At 41.0% G+C, this 23,737-nt stretch overlaps 2 protein-coding genes across 3 annotated transcripts in view; one reads left to right on the plus strand and one right to left on the minus strand.

Annotated features, from left to right (window-relative positions):
* The window catches only part of LOC119456040 (riboflavin kinase), a 56,721-nt gene extending 41,652 nt beyond the window's left edge, over positions 1 to 15,069 (minus strand). The window contains exons 1-4 of one of the 2 annotated variants that reach the window (XM_037717633.2): positions 14,828 to 15,068; positions 7,124 to 7,275; positions 5,009 to 5,111; positions 469 to 2,714 (exon numbers count right to left, since the gene is read on the minus strand). In XM_037717633.2, the coding sequence (XP_037573561.1) occupies positions 2,572 to 2,714; positions 5,009 to 5,111; positions 7,124 to 7,275; positions 14,828 to 14,945 (516 nt within the window). In that variant the 5' untranslated portion in view covers positions 14,946 to 15,068 and the 3' untranslated portion in view covers positions 469 to 2,571. Of the gene's footprint in view, positions 1 to 468; positions 2,715 to 5,008; positions 5,112 to 7,123; positions 7,276 to 14,827 lie in introns of those variants that run through there. The other variant, XM_049669516.1, reaches the window with a different exon arrangement.
* An 856-nt stretch (positions 15,070 to 15,925) lies between these two features.
* LOC119456043 (serine beta-lactamase-like protein LACTB, mitochondrial) lies at positions 15,926 to 22,416 on the plus strand. Its single transcript, XM_037717638.2, has 7 exons — positions 15,926 to 16,368; positions 16,478 to 16,544; positions 17,067 to 17,257; positions 18,466 to 18,561; positions 19,904 to 20,003; positions 20,105 to 20,270; positions 21,291 to 22,416. The coding sequence occupies exons 1-7, from the start codon at positions 16,036 to 16,038 to the stop codon at positions 21,823 to 21,825; spliced, it is 1,488 nt and encodes a 495-aa protein (XP_037573566.1). The 5' UTR covers positions 15,926 to 16,035; the 3' UTR covers positions 21,826 to 22,416.
* The last annotated feature ends 1,321 nt before the right edge of the window (positions 22,417 to 23,737 follow it).

A 23,737-nucleotide genomic window follows, 5' to 3' on the forward strand; every position in this document is an offset into this window, starting at 1 on the left:
CTTTACAATAGTGTTGCTGGGCCCCTTTAAGATGTGCTATGTACCTAGTAATCTAATGTGTGGGTAATTTTGCTTGTAATTTAGCAATTACATATTTTCACTCAGTAACACTCACTGTAATTCAATAACTTTTTTTTTTTCAGTAACCCATAACTTTTTTTTTTTTTTCATGTGGCAAAACAATCTTACATTAAAATCTGGGATTTTACGTGCCAAAACCACAATTTGATTGAGGCATGCCGTAGTCGGGGGGGGGGGGGGGGGGGGGCAGATTAATTTCGACCACTTGGGGTACTTTAACGTGCACCCACTGCACGGTACACGAGCATTTTTGCGTTCAGCCCCAATCAGTATGTCGTCGTCACAGCTGAAACCGTGACTTCGAGCGCAACGCCAAAGCCCCTGATTTATCGCAGCGGGTCCAGAAAAACAAAGTCATAAAACAAAAACCACAAATGTGCGACAAAGCATGTAACCGTGACTCCTTTATTAAAATACAGGTGCACTCTAATGCTAGATACATATATGACGAAAAAAGAAAAAAGTGCCAATAGGTCAGATCTCTTTGCAAATGCACCATGCTGATGCCTTTCAATGCATCAGAATTAAAACAAAGCATGTCAGGAACTTTACTTCCAATAAAGCATGTTACATTTCACTACTGTGCTGTTCGGTGGAGATGGTGGTACTGAAATTGTATGGAAAATGAGTAAATGTGCCACATAACGCCAGCAAAGCATCATAATATTAAAAGCCTGCACCTCGAAGACAATATAACATAGGCAGACATTAAGCAAATACGATAAACCCAACAAGACTGCTTCAAACACCGCAGTAACAGAAACCAGTCCCGCTAAAAATGAATAAATTAGTAATACATTAAGCACATGTGCTTGAAAAGGCCAGCCAACAACTTGTTCCCACTAGACAAGCCATAAAAGGAAAAACTTAGCATAACTACTGCAGTAGAACCTTTCTAACATGTTTTTCACAGGGAATAGCACCCAGAAAACACTATGCAAACATGCTGCTATCTATTCTCGTAGGCTTCAGCAACATCATAACCACAAGAACCTATTGGTAAGGAATGTGCTAGCAGGCTTCCACTGTATGCGCTTAATGGGTACTTATTGTAACATTTAACAGCAAAAATGTACTAAGTGAGCAGTCTTTTTTTTTCAGTCATGAGGCTTGCCCAGTGGGCTACCTTCCTTATGCTAAAGTAGCCTGCTCTGCTATGCAGCCTCAACAGTGAACCGTTTCTTTACTTCTGAAAGGTTTTTCATGCAGAGTGGACGACCACACAATCGCAATCAGCCTATATAGGTTTTTTGCAGGAAAAATGCCCTCTGCCATGGTTATCCAATCATCCTTTTTATATTTTTAGCAAGCAAAGATAAAAAGAAAAGAAAGCTCTTATCAATTTAGGGCATAGAAAATATCATACAGCTCACCCCAAAATGTCCATGGCCATCTCAAATTACAATGTCATGATTTCAAAATGAAAAAGCATGGCAGATTTACATTACAGTACTCGCATGTCAACAATAATGCCAGAAATAAACAATGAAACTTTAAAGCTTGTGTTTTTTTTACTTAATGTGATCCTTTACAGCATGAAGAAGGAACGCTTCCACTAATTTCAATATCTTGAGTAAACATGAAATGTGAAATGCAGGCAATGAACATTTCTGAGTTTCCTTTTCTTGTGTGCTAAGGTCTTTTCAATGGCATTGGACCCTTGTCCAATGTTTATGCGAAATCTCGGTGGTTAACTATTTCCTTAGTGCATATGAGTTGGATCGTGACAGTGATGAGTTAAATTTGTTTAGGGTAAGATGTTTAACAGAAAAACACTGACAAATTACGTTTGTTTCTTAACTGCTTTGTAACTTCCTTGCACAACATGGAAATTACAGTTGTTTCACTTGGTGGACTTGTGCAAAGTCAGGTTTCCTCACATTTTGTTGACTGTGACAACAGTGATACATAAAAAATAGATGACACTATTAACATACTTTCAACTGTTTCTTTCAATATGAAACAAGTCAACACCAGTGTTTGTAAAAAACATGTGCTAACATATCTAGTCTAGGTTCTAAATACTGTTTTAAATAATCACACTTCCAAAAGAAACAAATGCTAAAAGTTGAAGATGTCTTGCTAAAAGAAGAAAACGTCTTGCAAAGTGCGCTACACTGGGGCACTGAAAATGAGCTTCCAATTTGAACAAATAATGAAAGAGAGTGATACAAATAATTTAGTTCTTGTGGAGATAATGGACACAATAAGATGGTAATGAATGGAAAGCTGCCGCAAGCTTTCCATTAATATGCCGCCTCAGAGATAATTCCTTCACGAGGCCATGCTTGAAGAATGACGGGAAATTAAACCACTCACTTCTGCAACAAACACATCTTCATAAATGCTCCACACCGGGGACACGGAATGTGCTTCAGTTTGGAAAGGTGATGGAACAGAAACGATACAAATAACTTAGCATGTGTCGCAGTAAGGAACGTACGAAAAAGTGGTGGGGACAATTGTAAAATTTCTCTAAAAATCCCAGGATCACGTCTCCTGGCGCACGATGTCGGTGCCATTTGTAACGTTCTCTGTGAAAAACCTGTGACCCTTGAACTGCCGCCACTCTTCACGGTTTAGGCTTTCGTCGGCGTTCTGGATGTCTGCTTTGATCGCTGAAACTAGCTCATCTGGACAAGACAAGTGGCAGGACGGTGGAAAAAGGAGAGATGAATGTCACCAAAGAGCAATAAAAATTTCATCACAAAACATAGCAAAGCATTTCCCTCTCTTCAGCCTTTAATTAGTGCACGTGTAACCATGAGCAAAGAAAGTTAAGGTACAAATAAATTTAAAATGCTCCGCAGCATTGCAGAATCTGAATTCAGAATGACCCAAGTCAACATAACGTCTACGATACCCCAGAATTTACATGTTTGATTACACTAATGCACGCCGACTAGCAGACATTGCAGAGAAGACTAAAAGGCACACAAAAAAAATCAGTTCAGATTCGTAAATTATACCTCACATAAGGTAAATTGTGATTCAGACACTGATGACATGGTGTATCAGATGTGTTGCTAGCAAGAAAATTCTGCAAATGGCAGCTGAACTGGCGCACTCCATCGCATTACTAGTTTGTGAGCTCACATGATCAGCTATGAAGTCACCCGACTATCAGCTTCATGACATAGCAAGGAAGTGCAAACAAATTCACACCACAAAAGAAAAGAGGCCAACCAGAGACTGTCCCTTGCCTGCTTGTTTTCTTATACAGTGCGTATGTGTTTCTGCTTTCCTACTATGTCAAGTATGCACCCAGTAGGCCCGCAGGCAGTAAATTTACACCAGTTACAGTATCTGCTGTGCCCCCGGGACACTCATCGTGAAGCAAAGCTAGAACTGGCCACAAATAACTACGTTATTGTGCATTATTAGTCACACTGTAGCATTTGTGGCTTCATTCCCTTATTATTATGTGCACAGCGACTAATCAAAACATAAAATCCGGGAAACAAAAAGTATGTGTCATAGCTCTTTAAATTAACATCTTTCCATTGATGTTTCCTTATGCGATTATTAAACACTGGATAGCAGTGATTAACCCTTTATTGCATGGTGTATCATATCAAATATGATACACATAGAATGTCTTGCAGCATAACAGAATCGAAAAGAAAGAATATCCTATGTATTCACGTGGAATCTACGTCCTCTCTAGGAATGAAATATATAGTAACTTCAGCACTGGAAATAATTTTGAGTTACATTTCCTTTAAAAAATGTATGGTGGCAGCTCATGACACAATGCACAAAATGGTCCTTAATAAGCTAGATATTCTCACAGTTTATGCACTTGAAACCATTACACAAAAGATATCAAGGTGTTCACTGCTTTTTAGCCTACTGAGATGTTTTGCTAGAGAAATAGATTCAGGTGGTTTTGTGAGGCTAGCATTATCGAAGCTATCATATATGATACAGCATGCAGTTAGGGGCTGTTTTGTGGAGGAGAGTATAGATTCGTTACAAAATAATAAATTTGTTGGCATATGAAAATGCCAGCAGAAATTATGATAAAGATACTGTCTTTCAACTTGAGTTAAGCTTCTAAAGATGGCGCAAAAGAAAATTTAACATCAAACTAGCTGTAGCTGTAAAAAAAAAAAAAAAAAAAAAAAAAAAAAAAAAAAAAACCACGTGCACTCCATTTCTTGAAGCAATGTGTCAAGATTTTTCAAGGTTTCTGATACCTTTTGCAAGTTTTCTGCAATTCAGATGTATATTTGCATTGTCACAAAACACAGCCATGCATGCATGGTGTATCATATGATGCACAGCAATTTTGGCTCATAAATATGCAAACAAGCATTTATTTATAAAAGGAAGGTTGGTTTACGTATTTCTGGCCTAAACTAATTTTTCATGAGAAAATAAAAAATTCACGCAGTAAGGGTTCAAGAGATTACTTTTTGGCAACACATAATCACATTGATAGAACTCAAGATCTAAGTCTAATTAAAGGATAAGCTAAAATCCATTAACATTTTAGTTCACCCATTAAGTTCCAAGAAAAATATGCCAGCCAGATTTTATTGAGAGGAACATATTTATCAGAGTTTTCTGAATTGTGCTTTATTCTTTCTAATGCTACAGTGGCACACTATATAAAGTACACTGGGCACCTAAGGGAGGAAAACCCAACGTAGCTCTTTGAAGGTACATTATACCTTGGAACCATCTTCAAAGAAATGTTTACAATGACAAGTCAAAGCAAATGTTAAACAGGCCTACTTTGCATTATGATTTCAAAATTAGCATTTTAGTTAATAATTCTTTGGTACAGAGGTGTTTGTGATCCATTTCAGTGGATGCCAAGTGATCCAGCACCTAAAAGCACCAATATGTGCCTACAAAACATAGAAATCAGTTAGAACAGGAAGGAAGGCTGCACTAAAAGCAGTAAACCACAGATGCTCACCTAGAGAGCTGAAGTTCTTTTCAGGCCTCAGATAGCCCAGCACCACAACTTTGAGCATTGCCCCATAGAAGTCTTGGTCATACTTGTGCATGATGTGAGTTTCCTACATCAATGAAATGAGAGTAAGATTAAGTGATATTCATTTAACATGTGAATTTGTTTTGCTTGTTTCAAGGAGTGAATTGCACACACATAGACCTAATGCTATAACTCTGCAAGCAAAATCAAACAATCAATCAACCCATGACACCACAGCACTCATTAAAAAAAAAGTGTTTGAAACATCTGCCCTCTGTTATTCTATAATTATTTTTTGGAGTACCTAACATAATATTTAAAAAAAGTAGCATGTTAACAGACAATTAGAATTCAACCCAATTTAAATTTGAAAATGTCGTGGGTGAAAAACGAATGGAAGCTATGTGATTTGGTAAATTTACGTTGCTGTGTCATAATAAGCTTTAATCATGATTCTATCTGCAACAGTAAGCAGTATCCACTGTGCACACACTACAGTGCTTCCAAGGTAAATGCAACAACCCCGTCCTTTCTTGTTAACAGACAACACACAAAACTGCTAATATAATATCAGAGCAACACAGCAACAAGACTGATAACAACTCAGCTAAATTTCAGGCCATGTTTTGTTGTGGCATTCTTAAATACTGCTTTCACAGTTACCTGCAGCAGCTTGTTTGATTTATCATACAAGAGCCCCAACTTCATTTAGGCTGAAATCTTACTCGTTACATGAGCAACGCAATACAACAAAATAACCATAACACTCGTAAAGCCATTGAAAAATGTGCATGTCATTCAATGGTGCTCACATGTTTGAATATAGCTGTTCAAAGCTGGCTGCTTTGTTTATAAAAGGTCCTAATACAAAAGTTTTGTATGGGATATGGATTTATTATGTAAGGCTCTGTGACATTTAAAATATTTTAAGGCGCAGGAGGGGGGGCACTTGAAGCGCATTTGTTTTGATACTGCTTTTTTTTAGGAAATCAAAAGGCTTACATTAAACAATATTGAAGCTATAATTAATGTTTTAAGTAAGCACTGTCTGCCAGCTAAAATTATATAATTATTCTTAGTTAACTGCAGCTGCAAATAACCCAAGTTCAAATTAACATGAGCCAAAGGCACACAACACTACAGGATATTATGTAAAGGCACCATCAACGTGGCAAAGTATGCTTGCCTGAATCCTAGACAGAAAAGCAGTAATGTCCCTGTATATGCTCTCAAAGGGATATACAGGAAAACTAAAAAGCAGCAGATGGCGGTGCCATCTGCTGAGAACAAGGCACAACTGCAGTTGAAAGTTATTGGTGTCAACACAAACTGCAGCTGCAGCCTGCTGCTGCAAGTGTAACAGACTAAGGCACATATTTCACAGTTACTGCAGCCTGTCTAGCAGGTTTTCATGGCACAGCAGCTGCGAAAAAGCACACTTGTTTTCAGTCTGACGTGATGACACGTGGCTCAAAAGAGCTTGAGGTTCTGCAACTCTATGAACGAGCGTGTCATGAATGCCTTAATGCAACTTCACTTTGTACTGTGATAGTTCTACTGTTGCAAGAAAGTTAAATGACATAAGAGCAACAGGAACAAATGCGATATCACTGTGTCACATAATTTTCAGCTCATAAATGAATCATGTTTGTCACTAGATAAATATCATATTTGAGCAGTACATAACACTACCCACTGGCAATTATCTTTGATAGTCTAAATATAAGCTTTTTTTTCACTTCTATCTTGAATACAGCTGAATGGTGCAAAGTAGATGCCAAATGAGAATAATTATCGGGCATATTTTAGCTTGTAATTTAACCAAGTGTGTAAATCTAAATGATATTTTGGCAATACACTATACTTTGGACAGCCATTTGTTTATATTATAAATAACTTCTTTTATTTGTAGTAGCCTGAATACAGCCGAATGGTGTAAAGCAGAGGCCAAATAAGAACAATATCTGCCACACAACGATTATAGGATGACAAATTAGTTTAATAGCCTTAATATGGGAATCCACATGGATGTTTTAAGCCTGAAAGAGAAAGTTGAGACGCTAGTAGGGGTGCTAATGTTTTTGCCCCAGCACTTACCACAGACTTTTTCTCGTTCTTGTAGTACGGGTTCCAACCAACACTCATCACCATCTTGTTGACAGGGCCGTCATTGACGGAAGCCCAACCGTAGTAGACGCCACAATCCAGTCCCGCCGGAATTTTTGAGACCAGCTCTTGCGAGAAGTTGGCTGTGATGAGAAATTGAATGTGATCTCTGTTATTGATTATGCCACTTCTTTCAGCGAAAAATTGCAGAATAAAGCAGTGTAGCTAACAAGATCTGGACTGTGCTCTGTGTGTGAGATCAGTGCTGTTTACAAAAAGAAAACACTCAGTAACAAACAGCAAACTGCTAATGGGCTGGTGTAACAGATGCCAACAGCTGTTCTATTCTGTGTAAGCCCTGGCAAAACAAATGCTGTAGTAATATTTAATCAACACAAACACAATGCCCATTGTCTACAAATGTACACTATGAAAGATGACATGCTGCAAGACCTGTTGTGCCAAGTGCAGAGCTTATACTTCAGAAAACAGAGGTGCATGTATTTTTTTTTCTTTGAGCAAGAAAACAAAAGTCAGTCATGCTAAGTGATATGTACTCATATAAATCAAAGCAAGTGGTGAAATTGATAAAGATAAAGAATTCAGAACGCAAGAATGCTTCAAGTGCCTGGCATTGAAATAATCTCCTTGGAGCAGTTCAGTGAAAACAAAGAATAAGGTGTTACAAGAGAAGGCCAGAGCAGAAAATGCTTGCGCATACTCAAAACAAACTTTGTAGTAGTGATCATCTCTTAGTCTTTCTGGGGTTTTACGTGCCAAAACCACTTCTGATTATGAGGCACGCCGTAGTGGAGGGCTCCGGATTAATTTTGACCACCTGGGGTTCTTTAACGTGCACTACAACGCAAGCACACGGGCATTTCTGCATTTCACCTCCATTGAAATGAGGCTGCTGCGGCTAGGATACGATCGTGCGAGCTCGTGCTCAGCAACGCAATGCCATGGCTGACTGAGCCACCCCGGGGGGTGTAGCGATCATCAGACAAAAGCCAATTATTTATATAATATTTATCAGTTAAATGTGCGTGGGTGAATTACAGCCCATATAAAAAATTCCTCCAAGTGCTTGAAGCTATCCACAATGTTTACAAGGTCCTAGAATAAATGTATGTACTAACACCAAGTTCGCACTCAGTGGACATGGGCAAGTTTAGCAATTCTGGCACAATTATAACATTTGAAAATAAGTATACTGCACTCTTGTTCTTTCCCAATTTTCATGCATTATTCGAGGCACCTATAGTGTCCTCGGCAAACTAGACAAGTTCTCTTAGTTTTGCAGTCGACTATAATCCGCGACTATAGCCAATGAGCACTTAGGACTCGATTGTGTGTATGTTTTTATTTCTACATGCTTTTTTTTTTTTTTTTTCGCACACCTGCTGCACTACTGCCTCACTTCACTCTGGCACAGAGACTGCGGGCGGCTGGTAGAGACGCTCCATAATTCCCCAACGCAATGCGCTGGTGATATATAGGCAAAGTTCAAAGTGTGTAGGTTAATTACAGCCTTTCCAGTATACGACTTGTGCAAACGCTCTAGTGCGTTTCAAGAATGGCATATTTGCACAAATTTGGTGCATATGGGAAACTAGTAGAAAAGCACGACATACAGGCAACATATTAAAGTGAGTAGTTTAATTAAAGACAACTGAAATTCTTAATGCATCTGCACGAAAGGTACAGCTTCGTTGGAAATTGGGCTGTGATTCTGCAAGGTCCCACAACCCTGCTGTCTTTTTTTTGCAAGCGAACAGCGATCAAGGTTGCGTCATATTATTGAAAATACAGTACAGTATTTTGATGACAATGAGATGGCCGAATCACTTGCAATGAAGGAAAAAATAGAGTTAAGGGGATTGCTGCAGATGCTGTGCTGCCGGAGTCCTACATAATTACATGTAAGAGTGACATGTAATCACTCTGTAGCCATTTTCTAAACGTGGAGTAGTGCTAAATGTATGTTTTTGAATCTGAATTAAGCAACTGTTACAATACCTTTCTGGATATTGTCAAATAACGACATATAATCAAATTTTGTAGTGGCGGCATTTTGAGCCAATCAAAGCTGACAGTGTGGTGGAATTGAACAATGTGGAAAACATGGAGGAAGGGATTCGTTGCTCCATGCCAGAACAGCACCCAAGATGAACCTAGAACACGTCACAATGCGTTGGAAGTCATTTCGGAATTGGTCGCGTTTGAACTCATGCTGATAGTACTCCACCAGTCTTGGTGCTAGAGTAGCCTTTGCCTTGCTAATTTTCCATTAATTTGCAGTGTTTCCCGTGCTCTTGAGCTTAATGAGTGAGTGACAACTGGTGCTGGTCTAAATGCATCCAAGGTGATGGGCATTTGATAACGCACATGTTGATGAGGCCCCCAAACAGACAGTTGTGAATTACTCAATTTTCCCAGTGAGTAGTAGCAGGCTAGAGACATGATCTCCGACCTCTCCTCCTTTTTCTTCATTAATATCTCCTTCTCCTACTCGATTTTCCAAAATAACAAGGGTCAAATAAACACCCATTTACTGATGGCTTATTAGTCTGTTTTTCAGTGTTGGCAACATAATTGCAACGTTCCAATGTTTTATAGTAAACAAACTTAGTAATAAATACATATGCATATTATTCAATATTCGTATTAAAATATTTTGATATTCACGCACCCCTAGCATGCACACACTTCAACCTACAATCAATCGCCTTCAGCTAGCACGAAGGAATGTCGATACCATAACCAGAAAAAAAAAAAAAAGAAGATATATATTTACGTTTTAATGCCACAGTATTACGCACAGCCCAAGAAGTAAAACAGAGTAACGGCAAGCGTGAGCAAGCAGTCTGACCTATTTAAATATGCTGCTAAGTGCCATACGCTATGCCATAGAACCTTGTATTTAAAACTCTGCGGTTTTTGTTTACATGTCATCTTAGCTGCTTTGGTTGGCGTATTTGTTGGTTTTATTGAATAATGTGGTTGATATGCAAAACAGATTGTTTATCACACGTTCATTAGTTGTCAGATCACATTTTCATTTAAGCGGGCTGCGTTGTAGGGTACTAGCATGGTTGTTTCACAGATATTCATCCAACTTCACCACTGAATTTCTCTGTGCTGTTGTGTCCCAACCTGCCAATAATGAAAGGTGTATTCAGAGTTCGCTTTCACCAGCTTTAATAAGGAGTGGGATCACAGAGCACAGTCTAGCAGTTCAACAGAGAGCAAAGAATAATGGAGATGGGGAGGGGGGATCACCCAGGAAAGGCTCTTGCGATGATGGAAAGAAAGTAAAAAAAAAAAAAAAAGGTGTATATTCTCCTGGAGCCTTTCTAACCTTTGTGGTAAATGTGTAAACGAAAAACCCGAACAGCTTCAATAAAATCCTGAATTTCTCGTATAGTTCGTAAGTGTGAGTAGAATTTTATTTCTTGCATCCTGGTAGTACAAACCCAAGTTTCTTAGGTTCCAGTAGAAGACAGTAATATATCTGTGAACATAATTGGTCATCCTGCCATTTGCTTTTGAAGAAAGTACATTGAAATTTGAAACTATGGCTAATTTTTCGTACATAATTGCGCAAAGAGTTAATGATGTGTCAAAAAACAAAAACAAAAAAAAAAAAAAACAAAAAAAAAACACTTAAAACATTTTCTAATGTAGAACGCTGAAACCACGGTGACCCATTTACCCTGCCATGTCCCCTTAAAGGCCGCATTAGTCTCTATGTGTACTTGTTTAATTGTGTTCATGCGGGTTACTTAAATATCATTTGCTATTGTAGTTAAAATTAGATTCTGGGGTTTACTTGTGTTCATGCGGGTGACTTAAATATAACTTGCAATTGTAGTTAAAATTAGATTCTGGGGTCTTACATGCAAAAACCACAATTTTATTATAAGGCACGCCATCGTGAGGGACTCCAGATTAATTTTGACCACTTGGGGTTCTTTAACGTGTGCCCAATGCATGGTACACAGGTGTTCGTGCATTTCACTCCCATCGAAATGTGACCGCCGTGACCAGGATTTGATTGCGCGCCCTCAGGCTTAGTAGCACAACACCATAGCCACTACATCACCACGGCAGGTCGCTGTGGTTCAGTGGATATGGCATAGTGTTGCTGATTACAAAAAGAGTTCGATGCCCTGCCTCCCTGGTCTCATTCCGATGGGGCAGAATGCAAAAACGCTCATGCACTCATATTTAGGTTTCTGCTGAAGAACCACAGGTGGTCTAAAGTAATCTGAATAAACCCACCACGTCATCCCTCATAGCACGCGTGTGTAAATAAATTTAGACTGATAAAGTATTCCTTCAAAGTTCAATTTTCGCTGATTTCACAGAATTAGAAGAGAAAATGAAGGTAAAAGTTCCATGTTTTGATGTTTCACGCCGTAACCTCAGAGCTGGTACGTCAGTGTGATGTCACATATTTCAAAGTATTTTCTTGTATTTTGCTCACTGTGGCTCAGTAGAAGTCCTTGAAGCTTGGTAAACTTAATATTCAGCTCGTTTAGAATACCATGTAGTCCATCCTTACTGATAGAAAGTTAACTAGGCATGGGCAGACACCATCAAAATTTATGACGTCTTGGCGAGCTGTTGCAGGAACTTCAAGGTGGCTTCTCCGTGCGTCTCGTGCTTACATGTTTTCTGGCTTACCAAGTTTCTTCTCACGGCAAGTCTTTTTTGATATTCCAGATTGGTAATTTACTAATACAGCTCAAAACATTTCTTTAAATGCACCCTTTAAATCCCATAATTCAATTTTGATTTTTGGCTTAGTTACTAATAGAACTCAACTCCAGAAATCAAATGCAGTAACTGTCGTTTGTCCCGCTCTTGTTTTGGAATATAGAAATATGTGCTATTGTGGATGAATGAAATGCGAGCAAGTTATAGCTAACTGGAATGCATTCATTTAGTTCCCACTATCCACAGTTCATATGATGTTGGTATGATTTTGCCTTGTAAGCTTAGTTTTAGGCTTACATAATTACTGGTGAATGGATTTGTAGTGATGTTAAATTGCACCGTTGAATCAGTTCAGGTTCAGGAAGTGTTTTACTACATCCCTTCCCATTCATATTTCATTTGTCCATGACAGCACAAGCAAACATGAGCACTGAAAATAATTTGGGAGCAGTTCACATTTGAAATGACTTTCCCAGAAAGCTATAATGCTAACACAAGATACGAGTAATGCCTGTGGCATGTGAGGAGTTTGGATACACTGAACTTTAATGCTCAGCTTTGCTGTAGCTTTCACAGAGTGCTAAATATTTAGCACAGTGCAAGGCAATGAAAACATAGAAAAAAGAAAAAAAAAGAAGCAGTATTTTCATGGAAAGTTCTCACAGCTAAGTACCAGCTGTTGAGAGAAGAAAATGGCCACAACAGTAAAGAGAGTGCCATTAAAGATCATGTACGCACTTTTGGCGAGAAAACCCTTGTGCAAGACGAGTCAGCTGGGAACAGCTGCACCTTCCTATGCTAGATTAAGAAATTGCTAAAACTATGCAGCAGCAGGGCAGCTGCACCCATTGCATGATTCACGACGTGACGAAGCCGCAGGGGTTCATTATGCCAACACAGCCGAAAGAAACAAGAAAACAACAACGAAAGTAACTCGGAAGCAACTGACACTTCTGCCATGAAAAAGCAAACAAGGCAATTTGCAGCATGTGCTGTGGTATTGGACCAGAGAGAGACCTAATTGAAGTAAGCTTCTCTTTATTATTAATTAATAATTATTATTAGGTAATTATTATTAATTACTAATTATTAGGTATCAGCACAGCACTGGTAGAAATAAATTCTGCAAGCGTAGCAACATGCTAATTTCTCCCTCTGACATTTAGATCAAGTGAGAACTTGAAATGTCAACTATTTAATGTCTTGCACGTTGTGAATTTGATCGGCATGTTGAAACAGGAGAGCAACGTAGCACTTAAGCTGACAGTATGATGGACAAAGTGCCACGTATGACTTCTGATAATCCTACAATGTGATCACCTAGTGTGGTTTTTAGTTCAGATATATACCCGCAAAAAAAAAAAAAAAAAAAAAAAAAAAAAATGCTGTAATACTTCGCTTGACAATCGGGAAATGAAATTTAAACTCCTTTTGTTGTTATTCTATAACATATCAAGCAATATAACCTTAGAACAACACCTGGCATCCATTTCCCCCTTTAAAAATTGGAGTTCACAAGCGTCAGATCTTTATGATAAAATGTGATTTGCTTATCTACAGTGTTCTCAAAAATGCTGCAATACTGCAAGAGAAGGCAAAGCTATGAATACTCCACACGCCACAAAGGTTCAGCTGCTGTATACAAGCTACAGAATACATAAAACAGAAGAAAAAAAGAAACAGCCATGTTATAACGCTATATCCTAATGATACTTATGAATTTTGTATCGGGACAGAAATCAAATTGTGAAGTAGTCAACTTAAATAAAAATAACTTGACCAGAGCTCAGCTGTGTGATTTCTAGCTTATTGCACCTCCTTTTCTTTGTTGGTTTGTTGTGGCAAATTTAGCTGCAATAAATAAATTGAGACAGTGAAATAATACCACGTTGAAAATTTTTACTGCGGTATTATGTATAACGCCGCATGTATGTATAGTGCTGACTTATGAAAAAAAAAAAAAAGTTAATAATAAAGGGGGGACTGACTTAACTTTTTTCAGCTTGGAATTATGTAGCCCAACAATTTTTTTTTTTTCGATCATTAACAAAGGGTCGCATACATGTTGCAGTTTTCACATCTTAAGTAGCTTTGCTAGCATACAAAACTAGTTTCCTTAATAAGAGTTTCCAATTATAAGAATGTAATGATCGACGTGTCTGCATGGTGGCGGTAGGTGAAATGTAAAAAAATAAAAAAATAATAAAAAAAAACTTTTTCAGGTCGCGCAAGGTATCCATAGCAGTAATAAAGCGTCCTACGACCTGTTTTTTTCGTCCAGTCAGGCCACAAAGCTCATTCTTGGTCTTCATTGAGCTTAATTAACAGATCTGCATTATAGATGTCGAGCACATCCGAAGGGGGATCAAAGAAAGCAGCAAGATCGAGGTCAAGTGTGTTTGAAAACGACCATGTGCCAGCGCTCGACGTGCGATGACGCGAGTACAAGTATTAAATTCAACTCCGAAAACTTAATCTACGTTATACATACCACGATTCAGCCACACAGAAATATCCAGAAAGAATAAAGGAAAACAGAGAAAAGACATCAAGCCGAGGTTTACTCGCGCGACGCAATAAATGTTTAATCAGCAGGCCCGCGACGAGAGGCGCACGAATCCATCGAAGCCGAACGCGATTAACCTTGCGCACCATTCCATATCTTACGCAAGCTACAGAAAGGCCCTACTCCATTGTCTCAGAGCGGCGGAAATCTTATAAGGAAAACCATCCTCACAAAGGGTTTCGGCTAGCGGAACCATCGACAAGATGCGGTACAGGTAGGGCGCTATCAGATTGCCGGCTCGGACTTCGAGGAGTGCGCTGGAAATCAGTGCCGGTGGCTTATAGTACGCGATATTTATACAACAAGTACGAACGAGGGAGCGCCGGTGATAGCATTTTTCCAGATGCTTGCCTTGACCGCACCTTGACATATACTGAAGCAGGGAGTAGCGGGATTAAAGCACTCACCGGTGGGTATACCCAACTGCTTGCTGCCTCGGCCAAAACCTTTCACTACGGTGCCGCGAAGAAACAGCGGCAAACACTTAACGCCGTTAGGAGACAGCTTGGACGGAAATACTGGCATCGGATATTTATGGGGCGCAACTCGACAATTACAGAACGTAGGTGGCAGCCAAACAGGCCAAACCTCGAGGCTGGTGCGGTTTGCGAGTGTGCGTGGTGTGCCGTCGAAGCGCGCAGACCCCGCAGACGACTTGTTTTTGTACTGTCTCTTGGCGGATCGAGTCGATATCTAGTCGGTCTTAACCTCCGAAAACGAAACCGAAAACGTATTATGACTATGCTGTACGCCTTCATGCTCGCTGAACCTTGCGAAACAGTGCTCCGATAGAGTACTTACGAATCATTATTTACTTCATTTCGTCTATAAAGAATGTAGGGCAAAGTTGGTTCTTTATTCTATGGTAGCACTTTACTAGCGCGTGTGGGTCCCTCAGTACATGGTCTCAATGGTCGCTTTTATTAAAAGAGCTCAATGAATTAGCTGCAGTCAGCCACTCTGGGGTGAGGGTGTGTTGAGAAAAAGCGGATAACGAATGAAATAAGTGGAGAAATTCAATTTTATTCTGCATCTCTCGAAAGTGTACAAAGACCAGTCTCTTCTGCAGCATCAGGGTTCAATGTGGCACATACCATGTATGGACAGCACAGCGTAACTCCAATGCGGCACTGAAAATGAAGGGCAGCTCATTATTGTGAAGAAAGTGGCCATTAACTGTACTTACAGCGTCTCCTTCCAAACTGCAAGGCTTCGACCCAAACGAGTAATCGTAAAACATGGGGTACAAACTTGGGTCGTATTCAAAATCGGTCGGAGACACTTTTGAAGAGCTTTGCGGCTTTGCCTCCAGGTCTTCCGCTTCACAGAATGTGATGAAGAGCATCAGGATGATAACTGTAACGATAAGTGTGGCGCATACCACGGCTATTTGAGCATTGCAGAAAACTGCAATGCACTTATTAGCAGCTTGGCACGTTCAGATAGAGTCATAGAGTGCTCTTAGCAATGCTCCCGATGGCATCAACATCAGCATCATTGTTTAGTTTCGTTTATCGTCGGAGTTATCGCGTTATCGCCTTTATAAGTTCATGCGACTTTTTCCGACACTTAATTTTCAACCTTCAGCCGCTTCGCAGAGAAAAAAACAAACACTATGACAAAGGCGTTATGTTTTATACGCCGCTCGCTCGCTTTCCGCATCCTTGACGTAAGGTTGTCGGTGCAGAGGCGGCTACATGGCGACGCACGAAGCAGTCGATTCCGCATTGTGCGCAAAGCTTCGGCGATTTGCGGTGGTGCCATCTGTCTCGGAATTGGGGGTTACATAGCGTGGACTCGTGAACCTGAATCTTTCCAAAAGGTTCTTGCTTCTTCTCCCAATACCGTGGAGTCGCTGACTGTGAGTGATTGCTCGAAAGTTTCAAGGCGGCAAGCGCAACTTGAAAACGCGATCAACTATGCTCACGAGCTACTCGCACGAAAGAAGGTATACGGCCAGCGTTTTGGTTAGACATACCATGGAATGACAAGAATTCTGAGCTGTGTTTCCCACGAATGAAGTGTGCAAAATATTTTTTTATGCTCTTCCATTCCAGGACGAATGGGGTGTACCTGGCATCGCCGTGGCTGTGAGTGTTGACGGCAAGACAGTTTGGACCGAAGGTGTGCTCTTTATGCTAAACTCGGCTTCATACCATCACCAGCGCGCGTACGCGCACACCTCCGAAATATGAAAATACAGAAATTTTGATAACTTAATGACAGGAGCAGTTTGCAAAAACGATTGCTTTTGCAAAGCACGCGCAAAGCAGTTGCAAAAGACATTTGCCTACGTACTGCGTAGTTTACCTTTGGTGACGTTCCTTTACGTTTAGACAGGCGTTAAAAAGAAAATGGGAAGAAGTCGGCTTCTATTAATGTGACCCCAGCGAACCGTACACACCTGGTTCAAATTATCCGAAAGTGCGAATGAAGACTGCATGCTCGGGCACATTTTAGCACTCTTGAACATGGTCAATTAAGAGATGCGTCAAGCTAACGGAAGTAAGTAAATTAAGCTATCGTGCGGCTCTGGTACTGCCACAGTTAAAAACAGATTTTCTTGTGTACTCTAATTCTTGTGAATTTGTGGATGGTATGGGTATTGTTTGTAACAGACGTGTGCTCTTGCTCTACTCCACTTAGGTCTCGGCTATGCTGATGTTGAAAATAGAGTGCCATGTGGGAGCCAAACAGTGATGCGCATAGGTAGCATCAGCAAGCCAATTGCGATGATGACTGTTGCAAAGCTGTGGGAAGAAGGGAAGATTGATCTGGACAAGCCTATTCAAGATTACGTGCCAAGTTTTCCTAAGAAAACATTTGATGGCAAGCCAGTGAGTTGACATTGCCGTCTCACTTATCCAAGGATGCCTGTAGATGAACTTGTTGGGCAAGTTGGTCAACCATTGTGATGTAAGAAAGTGAGTGCATGCGCACAAGAGAGGAGATGAAACATTATTTCAGAAGTGGCATTTTGTGCTTGTCTTTCCATACTTGGGTATATTCATGTGCTAGCCAGTTACATTGCTATTTAAGTTACTGATGTCCGTAGAATGTCAGATGGCCTAACTGTAGCAGCTGCTAAAGGAAAGGTCTTGTTGCTGTGAAACCCTAGCTATATTCTCGTTCATGTAAGATGTGGGTTTTAATGTTTTCTTGCAATGTTGCCTTTGTTGTTTGCTTAATAATGTACTCAAAGCTAGAGCACAGGAAATATAACTCAGACTAAGCTGACTGCAATGTCTTTGCAAGCATTGATTGACAAGGTCAAATGAGCATATGCTTGAAAAGATATACACAAGGTGATGAAAGATGCTTGGGATATTTCCTGCCACTGTGTTCAACTATTAGGCTGATGTTGTCTCACAATGAACTGAAAAGCCTGTAATACTGTATTCAGTCTACTGTATGACATATATACAAATCAAAGTTGCCATTGAAACACCCAATTAAGACCGCAGCCGTGGTCTAACGGTTAGGGCGTCCGACTCGGCTGCGGGAGGTGGTTCGTTTGAAACCCACCGCCGGACACCCACCGGTAAAAATGGGTACAGGTGCACCCCGGCCAGGCGCCCGGCTTTCCACAGGGTGTGCGCCTGGGAGAGGCCTCGCAAACCCCGCTGCGCCCTTCTCCCCCCTTGGGGTGGGGATTGGCAAAACCCCATTTCGAACAAAACCCAGCCTGCAAAGGTGGTTCGTGATACGTGGTTTTTCCACGTGTTCGAAAACTCCAAGAAAGCCGCAGTCGTGCGTGCGAAAACTCACAAAGCCCACATGGCGCGTCTCTGACGTCTCTCAAACCAGATATCAAGCTAAGTTCAATACAGCCTTGAGTTATAATGCTGAATGATACAATGCTTTCTTACATCACAATGGTTGACCAACTGCCCCTATGAGGAGTGAAAATGATGCTTCAATTTTTTTGTTCATTTCTTGATGTAAGAACTACTCTGTTCACACCCTGCTACCGCACAGATAAATGGCTCGATATGATGATGATGATGTGTGCATTTTATGATTAACACATGCAAACTGATTGCAGGTTGTAATCACCTTGAGAGATCTGGTTTCTCATGTTGCTGGGATACGTCACTACGCCAATTCCAAGAACAGCCCACCTACAAAAGATGCAAATGGTGTAAGTAGGGCTAAAATGTAGAACTTGTACATCATATATGTCCTATAGCCAAGCTGTGACTAGTGCACTCTAACAAATACAAACGGAGGATGTAAGTGGCCATGGTGACTTACTTGCACATGTTTTCAATCTGTCTTTGTTATGGTGTACTGTAGCTTAACTATAGCGCACTTCATATTTAGCTGAGGATACTGCAGAAGTAGTGCTATCATTGAAATCTCTCTCTGCGTATTTTGCACTGCAGTTGTTCTTGATCTGAGAAGCTTTCTATGGACTTCATTTATTGCTACTACAATTTGTGGATGTAAGGGTATGCCGAATTATATTAGTGCACCTTTGAGCTTCCAGTATGCAACTTACTTTGTTTTGGCCATGACTGTGGCTGTTGGTCACAGAAATGTGTCGCTCTGCTTATTCGATGTTAAATAGGTTCAGATATGCGATCTTCCATGTAATAATTATGTCGTATCTTGTGACATAAATGTATAACACATAATGCTACATCAATTTACAAGATGCATATCATTATTTTTCCTTCATATGTGATGCACTGTTTCTTAATTGTGAATGGGAGTAGTGAAAGAAGTCTCCATAGCCGTTGTTGCATTTCCTGCTATGTATGAAACAGTGTATAAATCACCAGCTGAAGACCTGTATCTTGCTCATTTGTCTGTTCACTGTGAAACAACCCTAAACACCAATGCACTAGTTGCCCGAATCGCCGTTGCTACTTTCTGTCGAATGTTTTTCAAATGGCGCATGCTGGCTCGCCTCTGAATCATAACTCGCCGAGATCTGTCCTGTGGATGTCATAAATGAGCTTTAATTAATTGGAGAGAGGGAGCTTTCAGTGATAGATTTACAAGAAGAGACATGCCTATAACTTGATTCAACATAAAGGCCTAGCACAGGATTTCGGTGTGCTATAGACTCTTTTAATGTTTACGCGTGCAGGTCCCAAAAGACTTCTGGTTTTGCCTTCTGGAACAGCCTGCTAAATTTAGTGGGCAACGAAGAGAATACAAGTTGCAGTAACCTGCAAATATATAGGACCCTCCAGCTGGCACCAGGTTTGCTACACAGTTAAAGTGTTGTTTGGTAAATTAATTTTACTTCTGAACATACAGGAAAAATACATACATGAGATTGATGCATGAGGAATGTTTATTATACTCAACACATCAGAAACATGTACCTATAGTCATAAGTACGACATGCTTTCTTTTCTTTGGCAAACTTAGGTGCCACAAAACTTGTGGCCAGAAGTTTTCTAAGGTCACAAACACACTGCTACAGCACAGATAAATGGATCTATACGTGTGCATTGCTTGAACTGTTCCAGGGAGATGCGGAGTTCCCAGAGGTTTTTAACAAGAAGAAGTTTAGCACTACTGAAGAGGCGCTGGAGATGTTCAAGAATGATCCTCTCCTGTTTGAACCAGGTAAGCTCCATTGCTTGCAACTGACTTGAAACCATCAGCAAATAGCGGTACTTGCATGGAGTCGTCCGCACGCTATGTGGCACTATATCTTTGGCAAACAGGTACAAAGTACCATTACACCACGCATGGCTGGACGCTGATTAGTGCAGCGGTTGAAAACGCAAGCAAGGAGCCCTTTGCAAGCCACCTGAGAAGGCTGCTGAAGACGCTTGGCATGAACAATACAGTCCTGGACCAAAATGAGCCTATTATCTACAACCGTTCAAGGTGAGCCGAGTGGATAAACTATTAGGAAAGCATCAGAGTGCACACACAAAATCGTCAAGTTTATCAGTGTTATCTACTGGTAGATAGAAGAATGCAAACTTGTGTGCCTGCCTGTCTTTGTGCATATTACATATGCTGTATGAACTCGCCATGCAAAGCATTGCAGAGGGTTACGAAGTGCACTTACTGTGTGTTCTGTCCTCTTTCCGTGACTGATTTGTTTAATGAGATACTAGAACTATGGTACTACACTTTTAATACAACTTTGTAGCACTTTCTATGGACAGAGAAAGAGTCTGATAAAACAGGGAATCGCAAGTACTCCAAGCCCTGCTCGACTGGCTTATAGTGGCAAGAGCCGAAATTAAGGATAAGGATCTCCAGAGACATTTGTTCTTGCAAACAACTACTTTCTGTTCCCCAGGGCATACACAAAGCAGAGTGACAAACTGTGGATTAAGCAAAGTGTGCTGCAATATGGATTTACGACTTTCTTTTATGTTAGCATAAGCAGCTGCAGAAATCTTTTCAGTTGCCACCACATGCTGCGTTTGTATTTAAACTAATAGCATTTGTGCTGGCATCGAAAGGCATACGGTGCGAGCTGTGTGAGGTCAAGCAACGCAGACAGTGTTCCACATGCCTTCAATAGCAATGAGGCATTAGATTTAAGTTTAGAATAATACTTTGTATATTTACTCGCACTTAAAAAAACAAATGTACAGGCAGCCATCGGCTTCCTTGTTCAAGACTTCTAGGTCCACACTTTTACCGTTCTTTTCTTTTTTATATAATTTTAACAGGTTGTCACGCAGGTAGTATAAAAGTTGTATGGTGGTTAATGAAATGGTACGTAGCCTGTTTTAACTGTAGGCATGGTTAACAGTACCAGTCTTAAGTCAACGCAGCCTTGTTCCTAAGGCAAACCTTTCTGCTTTTTGTCGTTCAAGCGTCCATCCCATATTCTATCTCTCTGAACTACTAAGAGCTTGCTCTCAGCTACATTGCTTGCTAATGCAGGTTCTACGCCCGTGACAAAACGGGCTGCCTTGTGAACACACCCAGTGTGGACTGCTCGTACAAGTGGGCAGGTGGCGGCCTTCTTTCCACCGTGAATGATCTCGTGCACTTTGGCAATGTCATGCTGTACTGCGTCCAGGCTGACGGGAACAAGTACAAGGCTGGCTACCTGCGGCCAGAAACCGTACGCATGCTGTGGACCCCACATGCCAAGGCGCACAACAACTGGGACAAAATATTCTTCAAGAGCTATGGCATGGGATGGTCACTGACGGAAACGGGCGAGAATCCTGGTGGCTGTGTTGAGTGGCCCGCGTTTGCGGCATACCACACGGGATCATCTGTTGGTGGCACGGCGGCACTCGTGTTGTTGCCTTCCACGTGGAATCCCGAGGAAACCATCAACACAACTCGGGCGAACTCTCCAAGCCCTCCTAGAGGTGTAGTTGTTGCCGTGATTGGCAACATCTCCAATGCTGGTTACGGAAACATGGCTCTTGGGATTGCCAGGCAGTTTGCGGAACTCTGCTCTTAAGAGGACGCAGTGATAGGGTGCTGGCTGGTGTGACACATGCCAAGAATGAATAGGTGATGGGAACGCTCAGGCGGCTGCCTTAATCTCCGGACTGTCTTTTAGCATTATTATTGTAATTATTGTTTGTCAGCCGTTTGAAACGGCTATGCCCATTACTTATGAACATCTGTAGCAAATGTCACTTTTTTACAAAGGAAGCTTTTCCTTCATTCCATGTGCCATCTTACCATGTGCAACTATAAGGTTAAGGAATTCGAGTATCCTAAAACCTTTTAAAACTCATGAATGAATAACCAAAGTTTTATAAATGCGCACTTGAACATGCTTTGTGTCTATGGCTTTTCACATATGCATGTAGTAGTTTCTAAGTATTGCATGCAATATATATTATCAGTAGCTCTTTTACTGCCTTTTGGTCATTTTCTGTAGGCCAATTTATAAGCACCACCAAATGGAGTACTCGTCAATTGCGTGGCAAAATAATATACAACAGTTTCCATTAAAAGGATTTGAAAAGGTGACGTTTCAATATGGACATTTATTTCTGCATGCACTGTTTTCTCACAGTTGCTTTTTTGTTCTTTGTTTATGAATGCAACTAGTAATGTCAACATCTTGTATGTGACATTATGAGTAGCTGCACTATTTCACTTTCGTTATTTCTGCATGCCAAATTTACATGTGGTAGTACTAGAAATAAAAAAAAAAGACAGCATTTCTAGTACCAACAAATGTGTGGCAAAGGGTAGGAGGACCACTGAGACGCATTGAAAGGCAAATTTTCACATGGGATGTCACGCTCAAAGGTACAGTCTTTTCACAGTCGCTTTTCCAAGTTGCAAACTAAATTTGAATGCAAGAGTTCCATGGTTAGTGAACTTGATGGTTGGTTATGTGCATTGTAAAGAAGACCTAAAGGGATGCATTTGTAAAGGGCATGTGTCATAACTAAAGTCAGAGTGGGGTACACCATGATGGACAATATCGTCACCTTATGGAAGTGGTTACAGCAACATAACGATGATGCCTGCTTGCAGTCACCCCTGTAAGTGAAATGTTATGCATGCATTCGTGGAAGGGAACCCCAAGCATGCATCACATGCTGTGGTAATGCACATTACTAGACATTACGGGTCAAGCTCCGGCCTAAAACGGTGATTTATTTTGAGGAATGAATCCAACCATGGGCTAACCTTAAAGAACACATAGCTCCTTACGGAGCTTTGTATGTCATGCTGCCACAGTCAGCCATAGCATAGCTTTCTGTATTTTAAGATGCGAAGCATCTTATGCTTGCGGCTATGTCACTCCCTCCCTCCATCCATCCATCCGTCGTGCGTCCACACCACTACTGCGCGTGGACATCCTCCTCCCCCTCCTCTCCTCTCCTTGTCTCATCTCTGCTCCTCTCGGCATTCCTCCTGTCCTCTCCAGATTGCGCAACGAATGGCAACACCTGTGGCTCCGCGCGCGATAATGCGAAGCAGCTTAGGTTAGAGGCGTGACGTAGGCTCCCCAGAGGCACCGGCAACAGTTACTAAAGCCGCGCGCGTTTGGTGCGAACGCGGGCAAAACGCCGACGGCGTCGACAACAGTTCTGCGCGTTGCTGGTGCTGCTGCATGTCCAAGTTTATACGGCTGATAAAACTACCTTGAGTCGACCCCATGGCTTCTTCGCATACTACTCAGGGTTCCCCTATGGGAAGATGGTGTAATTTTTTTCAATGCTAGCCCAGTGTCGCCAAAACTGGGGGTCACTGAGAGGGCACCGCTTATCCAGTAGTTGGCAGTTGCTAATAGGGCTATGGTTTGAGTCATGTCAACGATCTTTCATCGCACACGAGTACATGTCGTGCTGAAGCATGGAGGTTTAAAAGAAGGCAAGGAGCGGCAGCAGTGGTCAACTAAAACT

The sequence above is a fragment of the Dermacentor silvarum genome, chromosome 6 (assembly GCF_013339745.2).
Source record: "Dermacentor silvarum isolate Dsil-2018 chromosome 6, BIME_Dsil_1.4, whole genome shotgun sequence".
Lineage (NCBI taxonomy): Eukaryota > Metazoa > Arthropoda > Arachnida > Ixodida > Ixodidae > Dermacentor > Dermacentor silvarum.

Bases quoted from the DNA above. Each gene is read 5' to 3' on its own strand.
- LOC119456043 (XM_037717638.2), top strand. From the start codon at position 16,036: ATGACAAAGGCGTTATGTTTTATACGCCGCTCGCTCGCTTTCCGCATC. The intron at 17,258-18,465 runs GTGAGTTGACAT...AACTGATTGCAG, and splicing joins AAACATTTGATGGCAAGCCA to GTTGTAATCACCTTGAGAGA. The intron at 18,562-19,903 runs GTAAGTAGGGCT...GAACTGTTCCAG, and splicing joins CTACAAAAGATGCAAATGGT to GGAGATGCGGAGTTCCCAGA.